A 23,819-nucleotide genomic window follows, 5' to 3' on the forward strand; every position below is an offset into this window, starting at 1 on the left:
CTACGGCCAATAAAAGCTCCGAAGGAGTGCGGCGAGCGCTTAATCTCTCAGGGAGCGGCCGACCGACGGGGCGAGTTGATTGGACCGACGGACCAGCAGGAGGCGCTCGGGAAATCCGCAGCACTGGATCACGGAGGACGCCGCGGAGTGATCGGCCCGCCCACCCTGGGAGGCCCCGCCCTCCCCGCCGGAGCCCCGCCCGCTGCCCAGGCGCGCCCGGGGGATTGAGTTGCAGCCTGGGCGGCGTCGGTCGGGATTTCCCGGCTCAGCAAATTCTCCCCTACTCCCCCCAGCCGCCCCGATATTAATAGCCCTGCCGCGGCCCATCCAGCTGGCTCAGAGCCGTTCCCCATGCCCGGTGTCTCCCTTCATCACCCCAGAAAACATGCAAAACAGCTCGGCGCCTTCGTGTTCCTGACTGTGAAATGGGGATAGGGCTCCGTGTCCCACCAGCTAGGGGCTGGAAGAGGCTGGCGAGGAGCGCCGGAGGGCAGCCGCTAGGGCGGCCCACGGTCACTATTATTATCGGCCTGTCCATTGTGGAGAGGAGGAAACAGAGAGGTCCCGTGGATTTCCCAAGGTCACACAGCACCCCCGCAGCGGAGCGGGAACGCAAACCCAGGATCTCCGCCGCGAGATCCATCCCGGCGCCCCCCACCTCCGCAGTCCCTAGCCCCAGGACAACCCCTTGCCAGGTCCAGTCCAAGCTCCTTCGCCCCATCTGGCCCCTCCCTCCTCCCCCATATTTAGTGCGAATTCGATCCGGGGCTGGGTTGGGCCCTACTTAACGGGGCCCGGGTGTCCGAGAGCGCGCGGAGCGGAGCGAAGCCAGGAGCCCGAGCAAGATGATGATGGTTATACAGCCCGAGGGTCTGGGGGCCGGGGAGGGGCCCTTCGCGGGCGGCGGCGGGGGCGGCGAGTACATGGAACAGGAGGAGGACTGGGACCGCGACCTGCTGCTGGACCCGGCCTGGGAGAAGCAGCAGCGGAAAGTGAGTGTTCGCCCATTTCCCGACAGCAAAACCGAGGCCTGAGAGGCCGGGCGGTTTGTCCTGGGCATCTCAGCAGGGCAGGGGGGCAGAGGCTGTCTTTAACCTAGAGTGCCAGTCCCCAGCCCAGGCCCTGCCCATCAGCTGTCTGCTGTCCCCAGGGCTGGCGGAGAGGACTGGGAACCCTCAAGAGGGGTTTAGAATGACAAGAGAGTTTCTGGGGTCCCCACCCCGCAGGGTTCATTCCCCTGGGCCCACTGCCCCACTTCTGCTGGTCAAAACAGGTTGGGCAAAGTCCAGGAGATCCAAGTTTAGGGGTTCAGGAAGGAGAATCTCCCACCACTCTCTAGTTAAATATTCCCAGGCCCCACCCTGAGGGCTTGCAGCCAAGCAGCTAGTGGACTTGGGAGTGTGGTAGGGTGAGGAGGGTCCTCTCAGACCCCACCCCATCTCCAGGGTGGGGTTCATAGTCGCTGTATCTTATGTAACGATTGAAGAAGCTGAAGCCCAGAAAGGAGAAGAGACAGGCCTCAAATCACAGACTGTCAGACTTCAGGGCCCCCTAACCTGAGGATCTTTATCCCTTGCCCCACCCCCATTCTTTCCCAAGATACCCCAGAGGCCCTGAGTCTGCTGAAAAGACCACAGGTCAGGGAGGGGAGACCTGGGTCCCCTTACGCAGTAACCTGACTCTCTGGCCAGATGGACACGTAGTGCTGAGGCAGCACCTCAGGGGCCCAGCCCGTTGGGCACTCAGGGCCCCTCCCTCCCTGAGCTATTTTCACTTCCAGACTTTCCCAAGTGGAGGGGGCAGGACACCTGGGTTCCCAAAGAGAAAATGATCCAGGCCAGAGGGAGAAAAATTTGGGGAGTGGCAGGCCAGGGGTAACTAGGAGAAAACCATGAGCCATTGGACCCTGCTCAGCATGTGCCAACACTGTATGACTCCAGGAAAGGGAAGGGTACCAGGGCATTCAGTGGAATTTGCAGGACCTGAGAATCCTAGAATTTAGAATCAGAACACTTCCGCTGGGTTAGATAGCAGGAGATGACGCTGACTCAGCTGGGGTTCCCCAGGTGACAGACCTCCCGTTAGGCTCCCCTGCACCTGTCTCCAGCCTGGCTGCAGTCCCAGGTTCAGCAATTTCCTGGTGATGTCATCCCTGTCCTTGGCTCCAGCTGCCACCTGTTCTGCAACATCCATCCCTAACCCCTCCCACCCGGGCCTCTCCTGGATCCAGGTCTTCATGCCCCTCATATGACACATACCAGTCTGTAACTTGCCTTTGTCACCTAACAAAATATCAGAAACATCTGTTCATCGCAACTTGCAGTCACCATCTCATCCATTCATTCAACAGCTGCGCAGCATAGAGGCTCTGAAAATCAATCAGCATCCCCTGTAGTGGCTCACGTCTTTCTCGTCCAGCGTTGTTTATTGCAAGGTGGAAATAAACATCCTTGCGCTCTGCTTTAGCCCTGCCCTCTCCCTGTTCCTCTATGCTCCCCTTCTCCCCAGTGACTCCTCCATCCAAGGGCTTCCTTCACACGGTCTTGGAGCAGCATGCCCACTTCCTCCCACCTGATGACTTACTATGTGCCAGCACCGTTTTAGGTGCTGGGATTCGGCAGCAGACAAAATAAAGCCCCTGTCGCAGGGAGCTGACATTCCATCATTTCCGTCTCATCCACCCGATCCTGCCTTGTCCCCATCACTGACACCCTTCCTCTCTTGCCCTGGTCCCAGTTACTGCCTCCTAACTTCTCCCCTCTGCTGCGCCAAGCCATTTAGCTCCATTCTGCAGCCAGCATGGACAGTTCTGCCCACCTCCCTCTTGCCTGAGGCTTCCCTGACTCCCTGTTGCCCTCAAGATCAAATTTAATCTCCCCGGCTTAGCACCCAAGATGATGCATGACCTGGCCCCTGCTGCCCCTCCGGCCCGCCTGTTACCACTTATGCCCCAACACCCCCAGCTCTATTCCAGCAGTGCCCAGATCCTTGTAGTCTGACAAATGTAGCAACTGTTTCTCTCAGCCACCAAGCACTTGCCCGCAAGGCTGCCCCTGCCTGAAATGCCCTTGCCTGCCCTTCCCTGCCTGAATAATTCCTGCCCATCGCAGTCTGATCAAATGCTGGCCTTCCCAAGAGGCCCGCACCCTGATCTGCAGCGTCCCTCCCATAAACTCCTCAGCAACTTCTTCCAGCACTTCTCAGATCAACATGACTCTTGTATAGACTATGAGCTCCCTTAGGGCAGGAACCACATCTCATTCAGAGTCATGTTTGGCACCATCCAGACCTGCCTGCCCCCCTGCCTTTTCCAGACTCAAAGCATCTCAGACTCCAGGGTTGGAGGGAACTGTGGGAAATCCAGTTGCCCTATTCAGTGCTTGGGTTCCCATCAAGTTGTACTCAGTGCCTACTTTAATTACACAAATGGGGAGACCAATCCCCAAAGAGGGAAAGGGGCTGACCCTAGATCACAGAGAGTGAGTGGCTCAGCTGGACTTGGAGCCCACCCTGACTCTACCAAGGAGTCTCTGGAAACACAGAATTCAGAACCCGAAGGGCAGCAGGTTGGCAGAAACTTGAGTACCAAGTGCCATGTCACCCCTATCCCCAACAGACGCACAGCCCTGTACCATCCCTCTCTTCTCAGATGGAGCCTGAGCCTGAGCCTGAGCCTGAGGCTGACTCTTGGTGAAGGGATGGGCGGTCACCCCGGGAAATGAGTTCAGACCAGGCATGGTAGCTCATGCCTGTAATCCCAACAGTTTGGGAAGCCAAGACAGGAGGATCACTTGAGCCCAGAAGCTTGAGACAAGCCTGGACAACATTTGTTGTTTTTGTCTCTAAAAAAACAAAATGAGATCAGGCTAGGCCTGACCCTTGCCGGCTGACCCTCCAACAGCCGGCAGAGTCCTTGCACACTTAGGGTCTACTCGGAGGCCAATTTACAACAGCCCTGGAAGGTCAGTGGGGCTAAGAAAGTAGAAACACAGAGACAGTCCCTTAGACAAAACCCTGAGGGCCAGATGTGCTTCAGTCTAGGAGTTTTCAGATTTCAGAAAGGCAATATCACCCTGCACTGGTTCTTACAGCTCAAGACCTCAGAGGGCCCCACACTTTGAATGTGTTAATATTTTCTAGGGCCCCCTCTAGTATTTAAGACCAGCTAAGGCTGAAGTGCTGGTGAGAGGGTGCCCCAAGTCCAAACTGGGACCTGCATGGGTCCCAGACCCCATTTCTCCCCTCCCAGGAAAACTAAAGCTCAGAGAGGGAAAGGGACTGGCCCAGGATGCACAGCAAGTCAGTGGCTGAGCTGAGCTGAGACTTGAATTCAGAAATACAAGGCTCTGAGACCTACCCTGAGTGAGGAGACAGGATCATGCCCCACATCCCCCAGACCTGGTTGTAGGGTCTGAGTGCTGTCGTCTGCCCCCAGACCTTCACTGCCTGGTGCAACTCACACCTGCGCAAGGCGGGCACCCAGATCGAGAACATCGAGGAAGATTTCCGCAATGGCCTCAAACTCATGCTGCTCCTGGAGGTTATTTCAGGTGAGGATGGGAAATCAGTGCACCTGGGCCCCAGGACCCAGGAACATCTGGACAGCAGGGGCAATAGGGTGGCGGAATGTTTGACGGGATTTGGCGGGGAGGGGAGAGTTTGTGGGCAATGGCTTCAGCTGCCTCTCATGACCTTTGGCCCTTGGACTCTCCTCTTATACCCAGGAGAGCGGCTGCCCAGGCCAGATAAAGGCAAGATGCGCTTCCACAAAATCGCCAACGTTAACAAGGCCCTGGACTTCATTGCTAGCAAGGGGGTTAAGCTGGTGTCCATTGGTGCTGAAGGTGAGGAGGTAGCAGGAAGGGTCGTGGGCAGGGAGCGGGAGCCTCTCTTGATATTAACAAATCACCTCGTGAGTCTCAGTTTCCTCATCTCAACAATGGGATAATCCCTGCCTCGCCGGAGAGCCAGTAAAGAGCCAATCTACCAGCCAGGCCTGGTGGCTCATGCCTGTAATCTCAGCACTTTGGGAGGTCGAGGTAGGTGGACCCCTTGAGGCTAGGAGTTCGAGACCAGTTTAGCCAACATGACAAAACCCCCATCTCTACTAAAATTACACAAATCAGCTGGTTGTGGTGCTGCACACCTGTAATCCCAGCTACCTGGGAGGCTGAGGCACGAGAATCGAATGAACCTGGGAGGCGGAGGTTGCAATGAGTCAAGATTGCCCCACTGCACTCCTGAGCCACAGAGCGAAACACAGAGATAGTCCCTTAGACAAAACGTGACCCCTTCCCTTTGCTTGAACAACACATAGTTTTAGGATCAGTTCCTTTGATTCCTTTTAGGAGGAAAAATTTTTTAAAAATTAAAAAGTCACACCTGTAATCCAAGCACTTTGGAGGCCAAGGCGGGTGGATCACCTGAGGTCGGGAGTTCAAGACCAGCCTGACCAACATGGTGAAACCCCGTCTTAAAAAAAAAATTAAAAAATAAAATAAAATAAAAAAGAGCAAATACACCTAAAGTGCCAGCACAGCCCCTGAACCCTAGTAAGAGTTCAGTGAAATCATTTCCAAGTGACAAACCAGGCATGGAAGCACGTGCCTGTAATCTCAGCTACGTGGGAGACTGAGGCAAGAGGACTACTTGAGCCTGGGAGCTGGGAGACCAGCCTGGGCAACATACCAAAACTCCATCTTGGCCGGGCACAGTGGCTCATGCCTGTAATCTCAGCACTTGGGGAGGCCAAAGAGAGTGTATCACCTGAGGTCAGGAGTTCGAGACCAGCCTGACCAGCCAACATGGTAAAACCCCATCTGTACTAAAAATGCAAAAAATTGCTGGGCATGGTGGCACACACCTGTAATCCCAGCTACTTGGTAGGCTGATCCCAGCTCCTCAGTAACCTGGGAGATGGAGGTTGCAGTGAACCAAGATCACACCATTGCACTCCAGCCTGGGTAACAAGAGTGAGACTCTGTCACACACACAAAAAAGAGAAAACTCTATCTCAAAAAGAAAATCTCAAAACCAACCAGCTAAACAAAAAAAAGTAGATATGGCTGCACACGGTGGCTCATGTTTGTAATCCCAGCACTTCGGGAGACCGAGGTGGGTGGGTCATTTGAGGTCAGGAGTTTGAGACCAGGCTGGCCAACATGGTAAAACCCCATCTCTACTAAAGATACAAAAAAATTAGCTGGGTTTGGTGGTGCACACTTGTAGTCCCAGCTACTCAGGAGGCTGAGGCAGGAGAATCGCGTGAACCCAGGAGACGGAGGTTGCAATGAGCCAAGATCACACCACTGCTCTCCAGCCAGGGTAACAGAAGGTTACTCCATCTCAAAAAAAAAAAGAAAAGAAAAATAGATGCTTACTGAGCATCTGCTAGGTGCCCACCTACTAGGTGCTAGCCCTGTGATGGGGGACAAGGGCCAGAGGGCTGAGCAGGGGGAAGGTGAGTTGAGGCCAGATAGCACAGGCCTTGAATGTCAGGCAGAATCTGTCCCCTGACCCCTGCCCTGCAGAGATCGTTGACGGGAACTTGAAGATGACCCTGGGCATGATCTGGACCATCATCCTTCGCTTCGCCATCCAGGACATCTCCGTGGAGGGTGAGCAATGGGGAATGAGGTCGGGGCCAAGTGCAGTGGCTCGGGCCTATAATCCCTGCATTTTGGAAGGTCAAGGCAGGTGGATCACTTGAAGGATCGCCCAGAAATTCAAGTCCAGCCTGGGCAACATGGTGAAACTCCATCTCTACAAAAAATGCCAAAAATAAAAATTAAAAAAAAAATTGCTGGGCATGGTGGCATGTGCCTGTAGTCCCAGACTAGGGAGTCTGAGGTAGGAGGATCACTCGAGCCTGGGAGGTTGAGGCTGCAGTGGACCATGATTGTGTCACTGTACTCCAGTTGGATGACATAGCAAGAGAAGAAAGGAAGGAAGGAAGAAAGGGAGGGAGGGAGGGAAGGAAGGAAAGAAAGAAAAGTAGGCCGGGCTCAGTGGCTCACGCCTGCAATCTCAGCACTTTGGGAGGCTGAGGTGGGTGGATCACCTGAGGTCAGGAGTTCAAGACCAGCCTGACCAACATGGAGAACCGCCATCTCTACTAAAAATACAAAATTAGCCAGGCATGGTGGTATATGCCTGTAATACCAGCTACTCGAGAGGCTGAGGCAGGAGAATCACTTGAACCTAGGAGGCAGAGGTTACAGTGAACACCATTGCACTCCAGCCTAGGCAACAAGAGCAAAACTCTGTTTCAAAAAAAAAAAAAGTAGGGTGAGAGGGCTGACCCAGACCCATTTCCAATGAATTCTCCCCCCTCCTCCCCCACCCAGAAACCTCGGCCAAGGAAGGCTTGCTCCTGTGGTGCCAGAGGAAGACAGCACCATACCGCAACGTCAACGTGCAGAATTTCCACACCAGGTCTGTCAGCTGCGTAGCAAATGTGTCTGGGCACAGAGAGGAGTCCTCTCTGGTCAGTGAAGGGCACTGAGCTGGTCCCTGTCACAAGCCACAGCGGAGGAAAAGGTCACAGCACAGTTCCTAGAACAGTATCTGAAAAGAGGACTCAGTAGCGTTGAGTGGATTGGAATTGAATCCAGGTGGGTTCCAGTTAACTCCTGGAGGAGGGAGTATTTGAGACATCCCTGGAAGGCCATTCCAGCCAGAGGGAAGCTGGAAGCCAAAAACGTCTAGAAATTGGTCAGGCCTAAGCTTGGATATGTGATGGAATCATGATGGGCTTGCAGGAGATGGTCCAGATCTGGTCATGGAGGGTCTCAAATGCCAACCTAAGTGGTTTGTGCTTTACTCCATTTTACAGATGAGGCTGTCTTTCTGGGGGGTACTCCTGGGCCAAGGGGAGAACGGGGCCTCAGCTTGAACCCAGGCCTGACCCCCCTCTTCTCTCTGTCCAGCTGGAAGGATGGCCTGGCCCTTTGTGCTCTCATCCACCGACACCGCCCTGACCTCATCGACTACGCCAAACTGCGAAAGGTAGGCCTCCGCCACCCCAGTCCACGACCTCTGCCTTCAGCTGACCTCTCACCTCCCTCCCTTACACCCATCTAGGATGACCCCATTGGCAACCTGAACACTGCCTTCGAGGTGGCAGAGAAATACCTGGATATCCCCAAGATGCTGGACGCAGAAGGTGAGAGTGAGCTAGCCCAGGGGAGGGCTCCAGTGGGCCTGGTACAAGCTCCACACCTTTGCACTGCCCTTTCCTCCTCCTGAGATGCTCTGACCGCCCCCACCCCACTCCTGGGTCACAGTCCCCCTTCTCCAGGAGTCCTCTATCTTGTCCCCTGCCCCATTCCTCAAGGAGCACCAGCCTCTCCTGCCTCTCCCCTATGTAATATACCTTCTGCCTCACATCCCAGTTACCTGGGTCACCTGGGATCATGTTGGTCCCGCAAGACTGGCAGCTCCCCTGGGGGACGTCCTTCCTGTGGTGCCCATGCCTAGGCAAGGCAATAGTCAACTGAAGCAGCAAACGCTTTCTGAGCACCTCTGTGCATGATGCCTAGGCTGTGTGGCCACTGCTGGAGGAGAACTTGTTCTGGCCCCAAGAAGCTTGTGGCCTGGGGGAAGGACAGACAGAGGAAAGTATAGAATAGTTCAAGGCACGAAGCAGTGTGGATCAGTCCCTCACGAGGGGCACAGTGGCTACCCACTCACACCCACTCCTTCACACTTTTCTCACCTCAAGGAGAGGAGGTGGGGAAGTTGCTGAGCCCTGGGGTGAGGAGAGAGGGCTTTAAGGAAGACGACGACACTGGGCTTGTGTGGCTGGCAGCTGGTGGCCATGACTAAATGCTTCCAACTCTCCCACCCAGAGGGAGTTCTCTGCCTGGGGAGGGACCCCTGCCTTGGCCAGTAGACACCTTGCTGTCCTCCCCCAGACATTGTGAACACCCCAAAGCCAGATGAGAAGGCCATCATGACCTATGTGTCCTGCTTCTACCATGCCTTTGCCGGGGCTGAGCAGGTAAGAGGGCCCAACTGTTGCTGCCTGTGCTGGTGGACCCAAGGGCCCAGCCTTGGCTGCAATCCAACAGTGAAGGCGCCAGACCATGCAGGTGGGAGGGCCCCTGTCCCAGCTGCACACACTCAATCCTCAGAGAGCTCAGGAACAGAGGACCCTGGTTTGAAACTCCCTCCCTCCCTAAGAGCCGTGCTCCCCCTGTCCCTTTCCCTATCTGCAGGGACTCCATTTTGTTTGTTTGTTTTTTGAGACAGGGTCTCGCTCTATCACCCAGGCTGGAGTAAAGTGGCGTGATCACAGCTCATTGCAGCCTTGACCTCAGTCTCCTGCCTCAGCCTCCCCAGTAACTGGGACTACAGGCACAGGCTACCACACCTGGCTAAATTTTGTATTTTTTATAGAGACAGTGTTTCATCGTGTTGCCTAGGCTGGTCTTAAACTCCTGGACTCAAATAATTCACCCACCTCAGCCTCCCAAAATGCTGGGATTACAGGCATAAGCCACCATGCCCAGGTAGGGGCTCTGGTTTTTAAGGGCTTTACAGAGGCAGCTTACTTCAATGCCAGTCCTCTGCCTACTCCTCCCACAGGCAGAGACAGCGGCCAACCGGATCTGCAAGGTGCTGGCGGTGAACCAGGAAAATGAGAAGCTGATGGAGGAGTATGAGAAGCTTGCCAGTGAGGTGAGGCTGCGCCGGAGAGCCCCCTCCCACCATCCTCTCCCTACCCCGGTCCTACTGGCTCTCCCAACCCTGCTAACCCCAAGCGCAGGCCTGCAGAGCCTCCCTCTGCTCAGAGTAGCCCTGGCTTCCTCCCAGCCTCCTCCTGTCCTCCCCCACCCATCACTTGACCTTCTGCCAACCCAAGCTCCTGGTCAGTCACTGATTCACTCATCATTCATCTGCTTACTCACTTGTATTTAGATAGTCACATAGCCCTTTGCTCTGTACCAACCTATACTAGCCCCTAGACTCAGAAATCAACCATCCCCTCCTTCCCTGACTCGGGGGACTACCCCATTCTGCCCTTCGTAGTTGTCAAAGTCACCCCCACCTACCCTCTGGCCAAGGCCTGAGTGTGGGTGGAGAGGGGTGGGTGAGCTGAGCAGGTTGGCTCAGAGCTCTCTGCCTTGCCCCTGCCTGGCCCTGTCAGCTGCTGGAGTGGATCCGCCGCACTGTCCCGTGGCTGGAGAACCGTGTGGGTGAGCCCAGCATGAGTGCCATGCAGCGCAAGCTGGAGGACTTTCGGGACTACCGGCGCCTGCACAAGCCACCCCGCGTTCAGGAGAAGTGCCAGCTGGAGATCAACTTCAACACGCTGCAGACCAAGTTACGGCTAAGCCACCGGCCTGCCTTCATGCCCTCCGAGGGCAAGCTGGTCTCGGTGAGCTCTACACACATTCCCTGGGTGACCTTGGGCTCCATATCCCCATCTGTACAATGGGCGAAGCGTGATGGAGGGCACCCCTGCCTGCTCCACAGGACATCGCCAACGCATGGCGGGGGCTGGAGCAGGTGGAAAAGGGCTATGAGGACTGGCTGCTCTCAGAGATCCGGCGCCTGCAGCGGCTCCAGCACCTGGCTGAGAAGTTCCGGCAGAAGGCCTCCCTGCACGAAGCCTGGACCCGAGGTAGGCATACCTACCTCACGGAGCTGGACTGTCTCCTGAGGTGGAGACTGATGTGCAGGGGCAGGAGGGGAGGTTCTTGGCAAAATCCACAGGACAGGGGTAGGTGCTCTGCAGGGAAGTCGAAGACTGGATTTCTAGTCCCACCCTGACTTGCTGTGGTACAACCTGGGCCTCTCTTTGGGCCACTGCCCCTCTGCGGGCCACAGTTTGTTTTGTTTTTTTGAGATAGAGTTTTGCTCTATTACCCAGTCCAGTACAATCTTGGCTCACTATAATCTCTGCCTCCCAGGCTCACGTGATCCTCCTGTCTCAGCCTCCCTAGTAGCTGGAACCACAGCCATGCACCACCATGCCCAGCTAACTTTTTGTATTTTTTTGTAGAGATCGGTTCTCACCTTGTTGCCCAGGCTGGTCTCAAACTCCTGGGCTCAAGCTATCCACCCACCTCAGCCTCCCAAAGTGCTGGGATTACAGTCATGAGCCACCATGCCCTGCCATTTCTTTATCTATAAACTCAGCCTCCCCACTGACTGCCCAGCCCTGCTCTGGTCTTCTGTAGGTTTGCTCTAACTCATCATGTAGCACTTTTTATGTATCAGGAGTCCAAAAGTGAGTGCAGTCCTCACATCGCTTATATCATACTCAAAGTATACTGACGCTAAAATATTGCATGAGTCAAGGGTGTTACTCTGAATAGAAACATTCATTCGGTGTTCTCTCGAGGATTTTATTGGTGAACAAAGGAGGCCAGGTCAGGGCCTAGGACACGTTAGGCCTGGGTGATCGTCATCTTAACAGATGAGGCTTCACGGTCACACAGCTCAGCCGGCACCCCTGCCCCTGCTGCCACTGAATGACCAGAGCCGGCCTCTCTTCGGGCAGGGAAAGAAGAGATGCTGAGCCAGCGCGACTACGATTCAGCTTCGCTGCAGGAAGTGCGGGCGTTGCTGCGGCGCCACGAGGCTTTTGAGAGTGACCTGGCGGCACACCAGGACCGCGTGGAGCACATCGCCGCGCTGGCCCAGGAGCTCAAGTAGGCGGGGCCTCTCAGGGCCCTCCCCCAATACCGCCTCAGCCCCGCCCTCATCCCCCACTGCCCTCCTCAAGACCCTAGACTCTCCCGAGTTCTGTAACCCCGCTGTGGCACCTAGGTCCTTCCCCTTCACCATCCGCTCCGACCCCTCCTGAAACCCCATCCCCATCTCCGGACCCCATTCTGATGCCCACACTCTTCCCACTGGCACTCGATCTGTTCCACTCTGTGGCCTGTCCTCTAACCTACCTGCTCCCTTCACCCGGCCCACTGCCCCAGACCCTCTGCATCAGCCTTGGCCTAGCCACCCCTTCTCACACAACCCTGACCCTCCACCCAAGCACCTCCTGAACTGCAGCTAACGACTCGCGGGTGCCCACCTGCCCACATAAATGAGCCAGGACCCCCCTTTCTAGGAAAGCACCCAGGTTTATCCACCACCTGCCCTGGCTCCCTCCAACACCTTCACCCCTATGCGGGGCACAGGTTCCAGCCCTGGGAGTGTAGTTAGGACATCTGGGCTGGTGCTGGCCCCAAACTCATCCCACTTTGCTCTCCTAGTGAGCTGGACTACCACGAGGCAGCCTCAGTGAACAGCCGCTGCCAGGCCATCTGCGACCAGTGGGACAACCTGGGTACCCTGACCCAGAAAAGGCGGGACGCACTAGAGGTGGGGCTGGGGGCGGGGGAGCCGGGGGGTGTGTAGGCAGGTGAGGCCAAGTCTGCCAGGCAGGCTGCTGACACACTATGCCACCCATCCCTAGCGGATGGAGAAGCTCCTGGAGACCATAGACCAGCTGCAGCTGGAGTTTGCCCGGCGGGCCGCGCCCTTCAACAACTGGCTGGACGGTGCCGTGGAGGACCTGCAAGACGTGTGGCTGGTACACTCTGTGGAGGAGACCCAGGTGGGTGCCAGGGTTGCAAGGGACAGATGGGATGACAGAAAAGCTGGCCTCAAATTCTGCCAGCCACAACTTTACGCTCCTGGGGCACAGGGATGGGAGGAAAACCCGTTTCCGAGTGCTGTGCTAGAAGACAGGAGGCCAGGGTTTTTGTGTCAGGACTGCCCAGGACCACTGGGTGGCTTGGGGCACACTGCTGCCCTTTCTGTTGCCTGTGGTAAGTGGGGACACCAGCTGATACTTCCTATCACCCCCAGAGCCTCCTGACAGCACATGATCAGTTCAAAGCAACATTGCCTGAGGCTGACCGAGAGCGAGGCGCCATCATGGGCATCCAGGGCGAGATCCAGAAGATCTGCCAGACCTATGGCCTGCGGCCCTGCTCCACCAACCCCTACATCACCCTCAGCCCGCAGGACATCAACACCAAGTGGGACATGGTCAGTGCCACCTGTAGCCTTCCTTCTGCCCCTTCCTGCACACTCTGACCACCCTGAAACCTCGGGTGGCCCAAGATATGGAGAATAAAGTCCACCTTCAGATCTGGGGTCTGCCACAGACTCCACGTGGGACTAGATAAATCACCTTGCCTGTCTTGGTCTCATCTGTATATGATGAGACATTAACCGCAGCATTTTCCTGTCACAACTGATGTGAAGTAGTATTAAGCCTGGTATGTGGACATCTTTCATAAAACCACCCGTATTAGTTATAAACGATGCCATCAGCCCCATTTTGCAGACAAGAAAACTGAAGCCCATATAGGTTATTGACTTGCCCAAGAGTTTTCTTGTTTATCTCAGACAAGTTGGCGCAAGGCAACAGGGGCTGAGGTTTGAGGGGCTAGAGCCCTTCTCCCCATAAAGCCATTTCCCAGCCACCAGAGCTAGCTTTGGCATAACTACCCTCCTCCCAGGTCCGAAAGCTGGTGCCCAGTCGTGACCAGACACTGCAGGAGGAGCTGGCACGGCAGCAGGTAAACGAGAGGCTCCGGCGACAATTTGCAGCCCAGGCCAATGCCATTGGTCCCTGGATCCAGGCGAAGGTGGAGGTAAGGGCTGGGATAGTGTGGCCAACCTGGGGAAGTGGGGCCAGGGCTGGGCCACAGGGAGTCGGGAGCTCTCATGCTGCCTGGGTACCCCTGCAGGAGGTGGGACGGCTGGCAGCAGGGCTGGCTGGCTCTCTGGAGGAGCAAATGGCTGGGCTACGGCAGCAGGAGCAGAACATTATCAACTACAAGACTAACATTGACCGGCTGGAGGGTGACCACCAGCTGCTACAGGAGAGCCTGGTGTTCGACAATAAGCACACCGTCTATGGCATGGAGGTGGGATCACACCCTCAGCAGAGAGGGCAGGCAGCGCTGGCTCAGGGGGCCCAGGGAGATCACAGCTAAACAGGGCATGTGTGTCCCAGTAGGGTACCCAGTTCAGCTTAGCCAGGTCCCTTAAGACCAGCGACAGAAAGTGACCCTTCCAGAGTCACAAAGCAGTCCAAAGCCAGGCCAGGATTGGCCTAGCTGGTTAGCAGAAGACAGGAAGGACTGCTGGGGGGTTACTCAGTGGAGTCTCCAGATGGGGATGGAGGCCCAGTGAGGGGGAGGACTTGCCCAGGGTCATTCAGCAGACTGAGCATGGAGCTAGAGCCAATGGCCAGGCACTGGCCGCCCACTGACAGTGGCCTATCCTCTGCCTGCCAGCACATCCGTGTGGGCTGGGAGCAGCTGCTCACCTCCATCGCCCGTACCATCAATGAAGTGGAGAACCAGGTACTGACCCGAGACGCCAAGGGCCTGAGCCAGGAGCAGCTCAATGAGTTCCGAGCATCCTTCAACCACTTTGACCGGGTCAGGAGCCTGGCCCTGTGGGGTAAGACACTTGGGGGCTGGAGGGGTCTGGAGACCAAGCCTGATACCCACTCATCCCCTACAGAAGCGGAATGGGATGATGGAGCCCGATGACTTCCGCGCTTGCCTCATCTCCATGGGCTACGACCTGGTGAGTACCCCTCCTCTGTGCTGATCACCCACTGCAAGCTCCCATCTTTACATACACTGCCCCCGGCACCTTCATCACATCCACACAGGGGCTAGCAAGGTTCACAGGGGTGAACTCACTTGGACCCAGTTCTGTATGGACCCAAAATCTGAGCTTGTAACATTTTCACCTGTAGAAAAACAGCATTACAGAAACGGGGGGCCCTGGGAAAAAAATCAGGACCAGCTTCCTGCTGTAGCTCTCTGGAGGGGCCTATGGCTGGGCTTTTTGCAGATTTTGCAAATTTGCAGATTTCAGCCTACCATAAAGGGCTTTGGTCTCTGGAGGAAGGGAACACCCTGTCACTGGGGCTCTGCAAGCCAAGGCTGGACAGTCCCCAGGAGGAGACCCCAGGAGCCTTCCTGGCTTTAGTGCTCATGGGCATAATGCCTGGCCTCTATCTCTGCAGGGGGAAGTGGAGTTTGCTCGCATCATGACCATGGTGGACCCCAATGCAGCCGGGGTGGTGACCTTCCAGGCCTTCATAGACTTCATGACCCGAGAGACAGCTGAGACTGACACAGCTGAGCAAGTTGTGGCCTCCTTCAAGATCCTGGCAGGAGACAAGGTAAGTTCCAGGCAGCGGAGGGGCTGGTGGGCTGGGGCAAGGCATGGGACCCGGGGGCCCTCAATGCCTCTTCTCCCCAGAGCTACATCACCCCTGAGGAGTTGCGGCGTGAGCTCCCCGCCGAGCAGGCCGAGTACTGCATCCGCCGTATGGTGCCCTACAAGGGATCCGGAGCCCCGGCTGGAGCCCTGGACTACGTGGCCTTCTCCAGTGCCCTCTATGGGGAGAGCGACCTCTAACCCCAACCACTGAGGTGCTCTGTGCAAGATGGAGAGAGGGTGCACCCTGTGGTTGTTGATCCCATCCGTCCCTCAGGGCAAGGGCCTGAGAGAGAGACCAGCCAAGTGCTTCTGAATAAAGATCCCTCCATGGGCCTCTCCCCATCTCCTTTTGGTTCCTGAAGCAGAAGCCGGGCCCTCGGGCTCCTGGGCAGAACCAGCTATCCCACCTTGACCCTCCAGAAGTCCCTGCCATCCCTCCTCACCTTGGGAACTGAGCATCCATACCACATTGGGGACCAGGACGCCTCTTTATTGCTGTTAGAAAAGGGTGGTTCAAGTTTCCTAGACGTGGAGGGGAGACACTATCCCTAAATCCAAGGGAACCAGAAAATGTACAGTATCAGGAAAGCGGGGGCAGGACAGAGCTGGGGTAAGATTAGAACATTTTCTTCCTGCTCATTACCTGAGCCCAGAGTTCTTGCCCCAGCCTCAACTGCCAAAACCACCCTTCACCCCGAGAGCTTCACCCTGAGCTACCACAATTCACAAAGGTGCAAGTGCAGAACTTCAGGTTGGGAGTGGGGTGCAGGGAAGCAGGGGCTGTGCCCAGCCCAGTGCCCTCTGCTCACCCTGAGGTACCCAGTGCCTGTCCCTCAGCCAGCTGTACCTCCCAAGGAGGGGCCTGGACACATGTCAGGCTGGGGCAGCAGCAACTCTGATCAGCACCAGGTCCTGAGCGGGGGCCCTCCTCAGTCCACCACCGCCGAGCTGGCCATGGTGTTCACGCCACAGGCCCCAGACCCGCGATGCAAGTAGTAGTAACCCTGGGGGAGAGTGGGAGCTGGTGAGGGCACCAGGGTAGGATGGCAGCCTGGAGGGCCAAGGGACAAGCCTGCAAGACTCACCTTCTCACCCCAGTCAGTGCCCCAGCTGTTCTTGATGGCCCAGAAGGGAACGTCAGAGCCTGGGGTGCAGTGCAGAGCAGAAGGATCAGGGCCCTGAATTCTCTAGGCAGAGCCTCAATCACTTTGCACCCTTCAAATACTTGCACTGGGCCTACTGTGTGATAGGGACTAGGAAAAGAGCAGAAAACGCGGGCCCCACCTACCAGCCTCAGGAAGACCTGGTCCAGCCCTGGGGCAAGGAGGAAGCACCCACCCACCCACCTCTTGCAGGGTATTGGGCCGTCAATATTCAACCTACCACAGCTCAGCTTCCCTTCCATAAAGGACAGATGATGCCCACCTGGCACCACGGCCCAGGTAGCAGGTAAAGAATAGGGTTCGTAGGCATTCCCCCGATTTCCCCTCTAGAGGACCTGAGATGCTGTGGTCCCTCCCCTGCCTGTGGCCTGGCTGGATGCAGGACAGGCAGTAGAACTCACGGTTGCCATAGCCCACAAGCAATACCGCATGATCGATGAGCCAAGGGCTGCAGAGGGGCCGGAGAGGGCGGGAGATCCCGTGGCGGTAAAACTGGAGGTGAAGGAGGAGTAGGGGATCGACTCCAAGAAGAGGTTGAGGAGGTCAACAAGAGATGGGGCGGGGGCAGTGGGGTGAGGGCCTCACCTACCTGCATGCCAAAGGCATTGATGGCAACAGAGATTGGGCCTCTCTTGGCCAGCCAGGCTGCCAGCTCTGAGAAAAGAAGGGGTGACATCAGAGGGCACCCAGGTCCCAGCCCCACCTGGCCTTGCCTCACTCTGCCCCTCACTCACTCTGCTCATTCTGGCTCAGCTCCACAGAGTCATTGATGTAGACCTTGGCCTTCTCTGGTGAGAAGTTGCAGGCCTGCATGTGGCCCCGGTAGCTATAGTCATCCTCTGTCTCCAGCCCTCCTAGGGAACAGTGGGGATGGGTAGAGAAGGACAGGCTCCCATTTGCCATTGACAGCCAGAAGTGGACTAAGCCCCCTACACAAGGTCTCACATTCCTCGTTTACCCCAGGCCACAGGCCATCCCCTCCGAAGAATGTCTTCATTCTAGAAATAACACATCTGAGGCTGGGAGAGGTAGGGAGGAGGGAGCAGTAGCCAGCAAGAAAAGTGGCAGAGACAGAACTCAATTCCAACTTCTGACTCCTCACCAAGGGCTCAGCCTAGCAGTCTTTTACCCAGGCTGGAATACAGTGGCACAAACACGCCTCACTGCAGCCTCAACTTCCTGGGCTCAGGCGATCCTCCTGCCTCAGCCTCCCAAGTAGCTGAGACTACAGATGCAAGCCACCATGCCCAGCTAATGTCTTTAGTTTTTTGTAGAGATACGGGTCTTGCTATGTTGCCCAAGCTGGTGCTGAACTTCTAGCCTTAAGTGATCTTCCCACCTTGGCCTCCCAAAGTGCTGGAAATACAGGCATGAGCCATCGTGTCTAGCTGGATCAGCATTAAGACTTGAACCCAGTGCTGTGTGTTTCTCAGGCTCATGTCTCCCCGCTTCATAAACTAACTTCTTGCAGAGGGAGAAGTGGCTCCTGTTGCCCCTCCTGACCCCATGAATGCATACCCAAATTCTTTATGGCTGAGTAGGCACTGGAGGGCAAGCCGCCCATGCAGGCCTTGTCAATCTTGTCACAGTCCAAGAGCTCTAGGAGACAGAAGGCTGGTCCCAAGAAGCCCTCCTGAGGGGCTAGGCTGGGGACACATGGGTAGAGCGAGATGCTCACCCTGCTCAGAGAGGGAGAGCAGGGTCCCCTGGTTCAGAAACCACTGGCCCTCCACGTTGCCTGTGACTGAGAAGGCCCAGCAGGAGCCACACATGCCCTACGAGAGATGGGTAGAGTCAGAGCTGGATCCCCGCACCAGCCCCAGTGCTGTGCCCATGTCCCGCCCTCACTTCTAGGAGTCCAACCTGGTCCTTGACTTTTGTGACAGCCCCCTTGCTCCTCCAGTCCCATTCAGGTGGGGCAAGGTCACCCACAGACTTGGCTTGTTTCATCTTCTTGCCAGGTTCTCTCAGGAGAGGATTCAGGTAGGTAGTACGGAACTCCTCCTCTGTGGGCAAAGGTGGACAGGGCAGGGGGAAGAAGAGTGTTCTAAGCCAGACCTGACCAGAAGCCTTATGAGCAAGGCCCTATCTCTTCTTGGCTCCATGAGGACCCTGGCCACTCCTCCTACCTGTGAGATCACTGAACTTGGTGACTCCATACTGAGCTGTACCTCGGTCCAGAGCCTGGATCTTCTGGGCTCGCACCATGTTATGGACAAAGACGGACAGGCGCCACTGGGCTTCTGAAGACCAAGGAGCAGAAGAGGAGGGGCTCCACCCCAGGCAAATAAAAAAAGAGGCAATTGGGGATAGCAGGCAGGGGTTTCCCTGGGGAGCAGGTAGGGGTGGGGGCCAGATGTGCAAGTGATGGAGTGGGAGGTCTCATCAACTTTTGGGGCCAAACTGAAGTAATGACTTCCCAGGTGCAAAAGCAATAAATGGGGTCTAGAGGACAGCACCCAGAAGAGGTGGTGGGGAAAGGCCATGTTGTCAAGGACTCTTCAGCACAAAAAACCTGGCCTCTGCCCCCATCCCACCCTGCCCAGAATGATGATGACCCATGGCTGCTTTTTTTTTTTTTAAATACAGTTTTCCCTCTTGTCACCCATGCTGGAGTGGAGTGGTGCAATCTCAGTTCACTGCAACCTCTGCCTCCAAAATTCAAGCGATTCTCCTGCCTCAGCCTCCTGAGTAACTGGGACACAGGCATGTGCCACTATGCCCAGCTGATTTTTGTGGGTTTTTTTTTAGTAGAGATGGGGTTTCACTACGTTTGCCAGGGTGGTCTTGAACTCCTGACCTCAGGTGATCTGCCCACCTTGGCCTCCCAAAGTGCTGGGATTACAAATGTGAGCCATTGAGCCCAGCCAAGACCCATGGCTTCTAACTGGGCAGATAAGGGGGAGAAGGGACCAGGTACTCAGAGTGGCTGCCCAGGCCAGGAAGGCTAAAGGAGAGCTCAGGAATTACAGGGTCCTGGAATAGGTGTACTGCTTCTCATCTTTCCCCTCCCCCAAAGTGCCAAGTTGGGGAGAAAGTCCTGTTCTGATTGTAACAGGTACAGCCAAGGCTGAGTCCTCACCTTCCTTTGACTCATATGTCCGGTTATAGGTAATGACAAAGTTCCTGAAGATTGAAGCCATCTTCACAGCCAAGTCCTGGATAGGCAGACCGATCTTTAGCCCGACTAGGGAAACCCACTCCAGGAGGAAAGGAGGAGAAGGGCGATGAGGCAGCGGCTGGCTCCCCAAGCTGCAGGCTCCTCACCTGGGGCAGGGGATCCTCATTCAACAGTGAAAAGACTGGGCTGAAAGTTTCGTTTCTATTGTCTAGACGGGGTTGGGACAGAGAAGAAATTGTGCCTGAGCCCTGAGTGAAGGCTGACTTGGGCTCCCCAGCAGCCTGGGCTCTCTCAGCACCTGGAACCTTGGTGTCCACCAGGCCACAGTCTTTCCGCAGCAGGACGTGTTTTCCAAGCTCATCTAGGACTTCGAAGCTGCAGAGCTGGAGGGAGAGAAAGAAGTTGCCCCGGGGGCCTGGATGGGAGCAAGGTCTGGGCAAGGTGGAGCTGGAGGCTCCTCAGATGAGGGGCGCTCCTAAGGCAATCACCCCTACAGTGGACAGAGACACGACCTGTACCGGGTCATCCGCCACCCGCTTCAGAGCATCTTGGTTTCTGTCCCTTGAGGCCTGGGAAGGGGTTCAGGATGGGGCAGCAGCTGCCTCAGATCCCTGCGTCTTGACCTGAACTGTCATCATCCAACTGCTCCCTTACTCGGCCTGGGGGCGGGGAACGCCTAGAGCCCCATCGCTCACCAGGGTTTTCTTGGACACGGGGAGCTGGCACACCGTGGGGTCGTTGCAGGGTGGCTCCATCAGGGTTGCCTCCAGGGAGTACAGCGACCCCTGGCCCACCTGGAGAGAGGAGCGGGTGAGGCGCCCACGGCCCCGCCCGTGCCGCGATGCCCCTTCCCCATCGCCAGAGATCAGTTCCTCCAGAGGACAGGCCCCATCCCAAGGTTATGCCAAAGCTCCCAACCGTTGTACCTCGGCCCGGCGCCCCCGCCCCCGGCGCGTCCTCACCCGGTGGACACGGCCGCGCACAGCGCCCAGCACGACCCGCGTCCCCGCAGCCCGGCCGCGGTTGAACATCTCCAGCGCGAAGAGGGCGGGTGCCCGCAGCTCCGGGGACGGCGGCACCCAGGCCTGAGCGCTGGCGGCTCGGGGCTGGGCTGGGGCGGCCGCCGCGCCCGGGAGCAGCCCCAGCAGCGACAGCAGCTGCAGCCAGGGCGCCATGGCGAGGGCGAAGCCAGCAGCCCGGATGCGCACACCGACGGACAAGCCACCAACCGACCCGCGACCCAACCCGCAGCCAGCCGGGTCTGCGTCCTCCCTCCTCCTTCCCGCGGGCGCTCCAGCCAATGGGGGCAGGTCTGGGACGCCTGCGCGCTCGCTTGTTTACAAGAGGCACGTGGGTCGCGCGGGGTCTGCGGATCAGGAGGCCACTGGCCTGAGGCTAAGCTAGTTACTAACCTCTATCGCGCTCTTGTTATGTGTTAGGCATGATATGCCAGCTCCCTTTATTCGGCGTAGCAATATCTGAAGTAGGTCGTACAGTCAAGAAAACAAGGCTTGGAGAGATTTAGTGGCGTGGCCCTGCGCAGTGGCTCACGCCTGTAATTCCAGCCCTTTAGGAGGCCAAGGCAGGTGGATCATCTAAGGTCAAGAGTTCGAGACCAGCATGGCTAACATGGCGAAACCCCGTCCCTGCTGAAAATATAAAAATTAGCTGGGTGTGGTGGCAGGAACCTGTAATTCCAGCTACTCAGGAGGCAGAGGCAGGAGAATCACCTGAACCCAGGAGGCTTTGCAATGAGCCAGTATTGCGCCGCTGCACTCCAGCCTGAGCGACAGAGTGAGACTCCATCTCAAAAAAAGAAAGAAAGAAAAAGATGAGTCAGAGGGAGGGAGCAAAGAAAAGAAAGAAAAAGATGTGAGTGGTTGGCTGGGCACGGTGGCTCACAACTGTAATCCTACCACTCTGGGAGGCTGAGGCAGGTGGATCACCTGAGGACAGGAGTTCCAGACCAGCCTGGCCAACATGGTGAAACACCATCTCTACTAAAAATACAAAATTAGTTGGGTGTGGTGGTGGGCGCTCGTAATCCCAGCTACTCAGGAGGCAGAGGCAGGAGAATCACTTGAACCCACAAGACAGAGGTTACAGTGAGCTGAGATCGAGTCATTGCATTCCAGCCTGGCAACAAGAGCAAAGCTCCTTTTCCAAAAAAAAAAAAAAAAAAAAAAAAGAGAGAGAGAAAGCAGACAGTTGGATTCTGAGCCTGGGTTTGCAGCTTGATCGCCTCTTTCAGCCCCTGTTCTCAACAGCAAAATGGCCTGTAATATTCCAAGTACTGGCAGTGTCTCAGGCAATTGTGAGGCTCAAATGCAATCATGCAAGCATTCAGTAACCACTAAGGCAAGCTACACAGGGTTGGGACTATTCCTTCAAGCAGTCACCTGCTGTGTTCCAGGGCCTACCAAGGGAAAGCATGCACAGACGCATAGTGCTACATTGTTGGAGCTCACAGTCTAATGTGAAAAAGGACAGATGAGAAAAACAACATTTTCCTGCAAGGTGTTCCCACCTAGGAAAGAGGAAACAGGGAGAAGAAACTTTGAGGGAATTTGGCCCTGGGTGCAGTGGCTCACACTTGTAATACCAACACTTTGGAAGGCTGAGGCGGGTGAATCACCTGAGGTCAGGAGTTCGAGACCAGCCTAGCTAATGTGAAACCCTACCGCTATTAAAAATCCAAAATTTAGAAAGAAGAAAAAAACAAACAAAAAGATAAAAAGATAAAAAAAAGAAAAAAAAAAAAACAAAACAACAAAAAAATAAAAATACAAAATTTAGTTGGGCGTGGTGGTAAGTGCCTGTAATCCCAGCTACTCGGGAAGCTGAGGCAGGAAAATCACATGAACCCGGGAGGCAGAGGTTGCAGTGAGCAGAAACTGTGCCACTCAACTCCAGCCTGGGCAACAGAGTGAGACTCCACCTCAAAAAAAAAAATTGAAACTGCCTTTGCAAAATTATGACAGTAAGAGAAATCTGACATGGCTGACTGCATCTTGCTTTTTAGCCTCACGCACTGGCTGTCTTCACTCATTCCTGGGCATGGGGCAAGCTAACTTTTGGCAAAATTTAGTTCATACTTTAAATGATAATACCCCTCCCCAAAACTAAACCGTCCTTGTAAAACTAATGAAGGCCACCAAGTTAGAAGGATGAGAGGGGCCTGAATTCTGCAAAGATGTAGCTATAGTGTTTTTTTTTTTTTTCTTTGAGACAGAGTCTTGCTCTGTCGCCATGTAGCAGAAGCTGCCGTGGAAAACGGATCTCTCGGACACTGAAAACAGGAGGAAGGAGTTTATTCGGCCGGGAGCAAGGTGGCATAGTTGCCTAACAGCCAAGCTCGCCTAACAAAGGAAGATTCCTTCTTTATATAGGCTTATACTTTAGGTGTTACAGGTGGAAGAATCTTAGGTTTATAGCTTAACATATGAAAAGGGTTTCAGTTTACAGTCTTAGGAATTACATATGAAAAGGATCTCGGTTTACAGTCTCAGGAATTACATAGGAAAAGGGCTTCGGTTTACAGTTTTAGGAATGAAAAGGGGAAGTTTACCGTCTTAGGAAAAAGGGGAATTTGATCTGAGATGCCTGGGTCTCCCTCTTCAGCCAGGCACCAGGCTGGAGTGCATGGCGCAATCTCAGCTCACTGCAACTTCTGTCTCCCAGGTCCAAGCATTTCTCCTGCCTCAGCCTCCCAAGTAGCTGGAACTACAAGCGTGCACCACCAAGCCCAGCTAATTTTTGTATTTTAGTAGAGACAGGTTTTCACCATGTTGGCCAGATGGTCTCGATCTCTTGACCTCGTGATTCTCCCGCCTCGGGCTCCCAAAGTGCTGGGATTACAGGCGTGAGCCACTGCGCCCCCCAGATGTAGGCATAAAGGACTACCAACCATTGTTCTGGAAGTTACAAGATTTGTAAATTCCCCAGTTACTCCTGTAAATAACATCACTATTGCGGAACCTAAGATTGGCCTTTTGAGCTATCTCTTCCAGGCTTTTGCATTTCTGACTATGGAATGGCCCCACCCTGATGTGTGTGACTCAACCAGTACTGTGCCCGCCCCCCCCCCCGCCCAAGCAGACTCACTGCAAAAGGGCCATTTTCCACACTACTGTGATTTCAGACGCAAGCAATCAGTAGCACCCATATCCTAGCCCCATGCTCACCCAACTATCTTTGAAAAACTCTAACCTCTGAGCCTTCAGTGAGATTGATGTAATAACTCTGTCTCCCGTGTGGCATGGCAGGTCTTGTGTCAATTAAACTCTTTCTTTACGGCAATGCTATGGTCTCTGAATTCATTGTTTGTG

General features: G+C 55.4%; 2 protein-coding genes across 4 annotated transcripts; one reads left to right on the plus strand and one right to left on the minus strand.

Annotated features, from left to right (window-relative positions):
* Positions 1–812: 812 nt before the first annotated feature.
* Positions 813–15,549, plus strand: ACTN3 (actinin alpha 3). 2 transcript variants are annotated; one of them, XM_002807373.7, is made up of 21 exons: positions 813–992; positions 4,436–4,550; positions 4,725–4,844; positions 6,531–6,617; positions 7,347–7,434; positions 7,929–8,007; positions 8,083–8,164; positions 8,916–9,001; positions 9,589–9,681; positions 10,151–10,381; positions 10,480–10,627; positions 11,510–11,660; positions 12,222–12,330; positions 12,425–12,565; positions 12,820–13,002; positions 13,479–13,613; positions 13,710–13,889; positions 14,262–14,408; positions 14,494–14,559; positions 15,008–15,166; positions 15,247–15,549. In XM_002807373.7, the coding sequence occupies exons 1-21, from the start codon at positions 846–848 to the stop codon at positions 15,403–15,405; spliced, it is 2,706 nt and encodes a 901-aa protein (XP_002807419.4). In that variant the 5' UTR covers positions 813–845; the 3' UTR covers positions 15,406–15,549. The 2 variants fall into 2 exon arrangements, with proteins under 2 accessions (XP_002807419.4, XP_078197594.1); XM_078341468.1 differs by having other exon boundaries at positions 4,436–4,844.
* Positions 15,550–15,676: 127 nt separating this feature from the next.
* On the minus strand, positions 15,677–20,786 carry CTSF (cathepsin F). Of its 2 annotated transcripts, XM_035263411.3 has the most exons (14): positions 20,454–20,786; positions 20,187–20,285; positions 19,790–19,874; positions 19,638–19,699; positions 19,453–19,528; positions 18,500–18,613; positions 18,234–18,376; positions 18,049–18,145; positions 17,889–17,969; positions 17,105–17,224; positions 16,960–17,024; positions 16,772–16,862; positions 16,293–16,351; positions 15,677–16,211 (listed from the first exon to the last, which is right to left on the minus strand). In XM_035263411.3, the coding sequence occupies exons 1-14, from the start codon at positions 20,664–20,666 to the stop codon at positions 16,137–16,139; spliced, it is 1,380 nt and encodes a 459-aa protein (XP_035119302.3). In that variant the 5' UTR covers positions 20,667–20,786; the 3' UTR covers positions 15,677–16,136. The 2 variants fall into 2 exon arrangements, with proteins under 2 accessions (XP_035119302.3, XP_002755611.4); XM_002755565.5 differs by having other exon boundaries at positions 19,638–19,874.
* Positions 20,787–23,819: the final 3,033 nt, after the last annotated feature.

Source organism: Callithrix jacchus, chromosome 10, assembly GCF_049354715.1.
Source record: "Callithrix jacchus isolate 240 chromosome 10, calJac240_pri, whole genome shotgun sequence".
Taxonomy (NCBI): domain Eukaryota; kingdom Metazoa; phylum Chordata; class Mammalia; order Primates; family Cebidae; genus Callithrix; species Callithrix jacchus.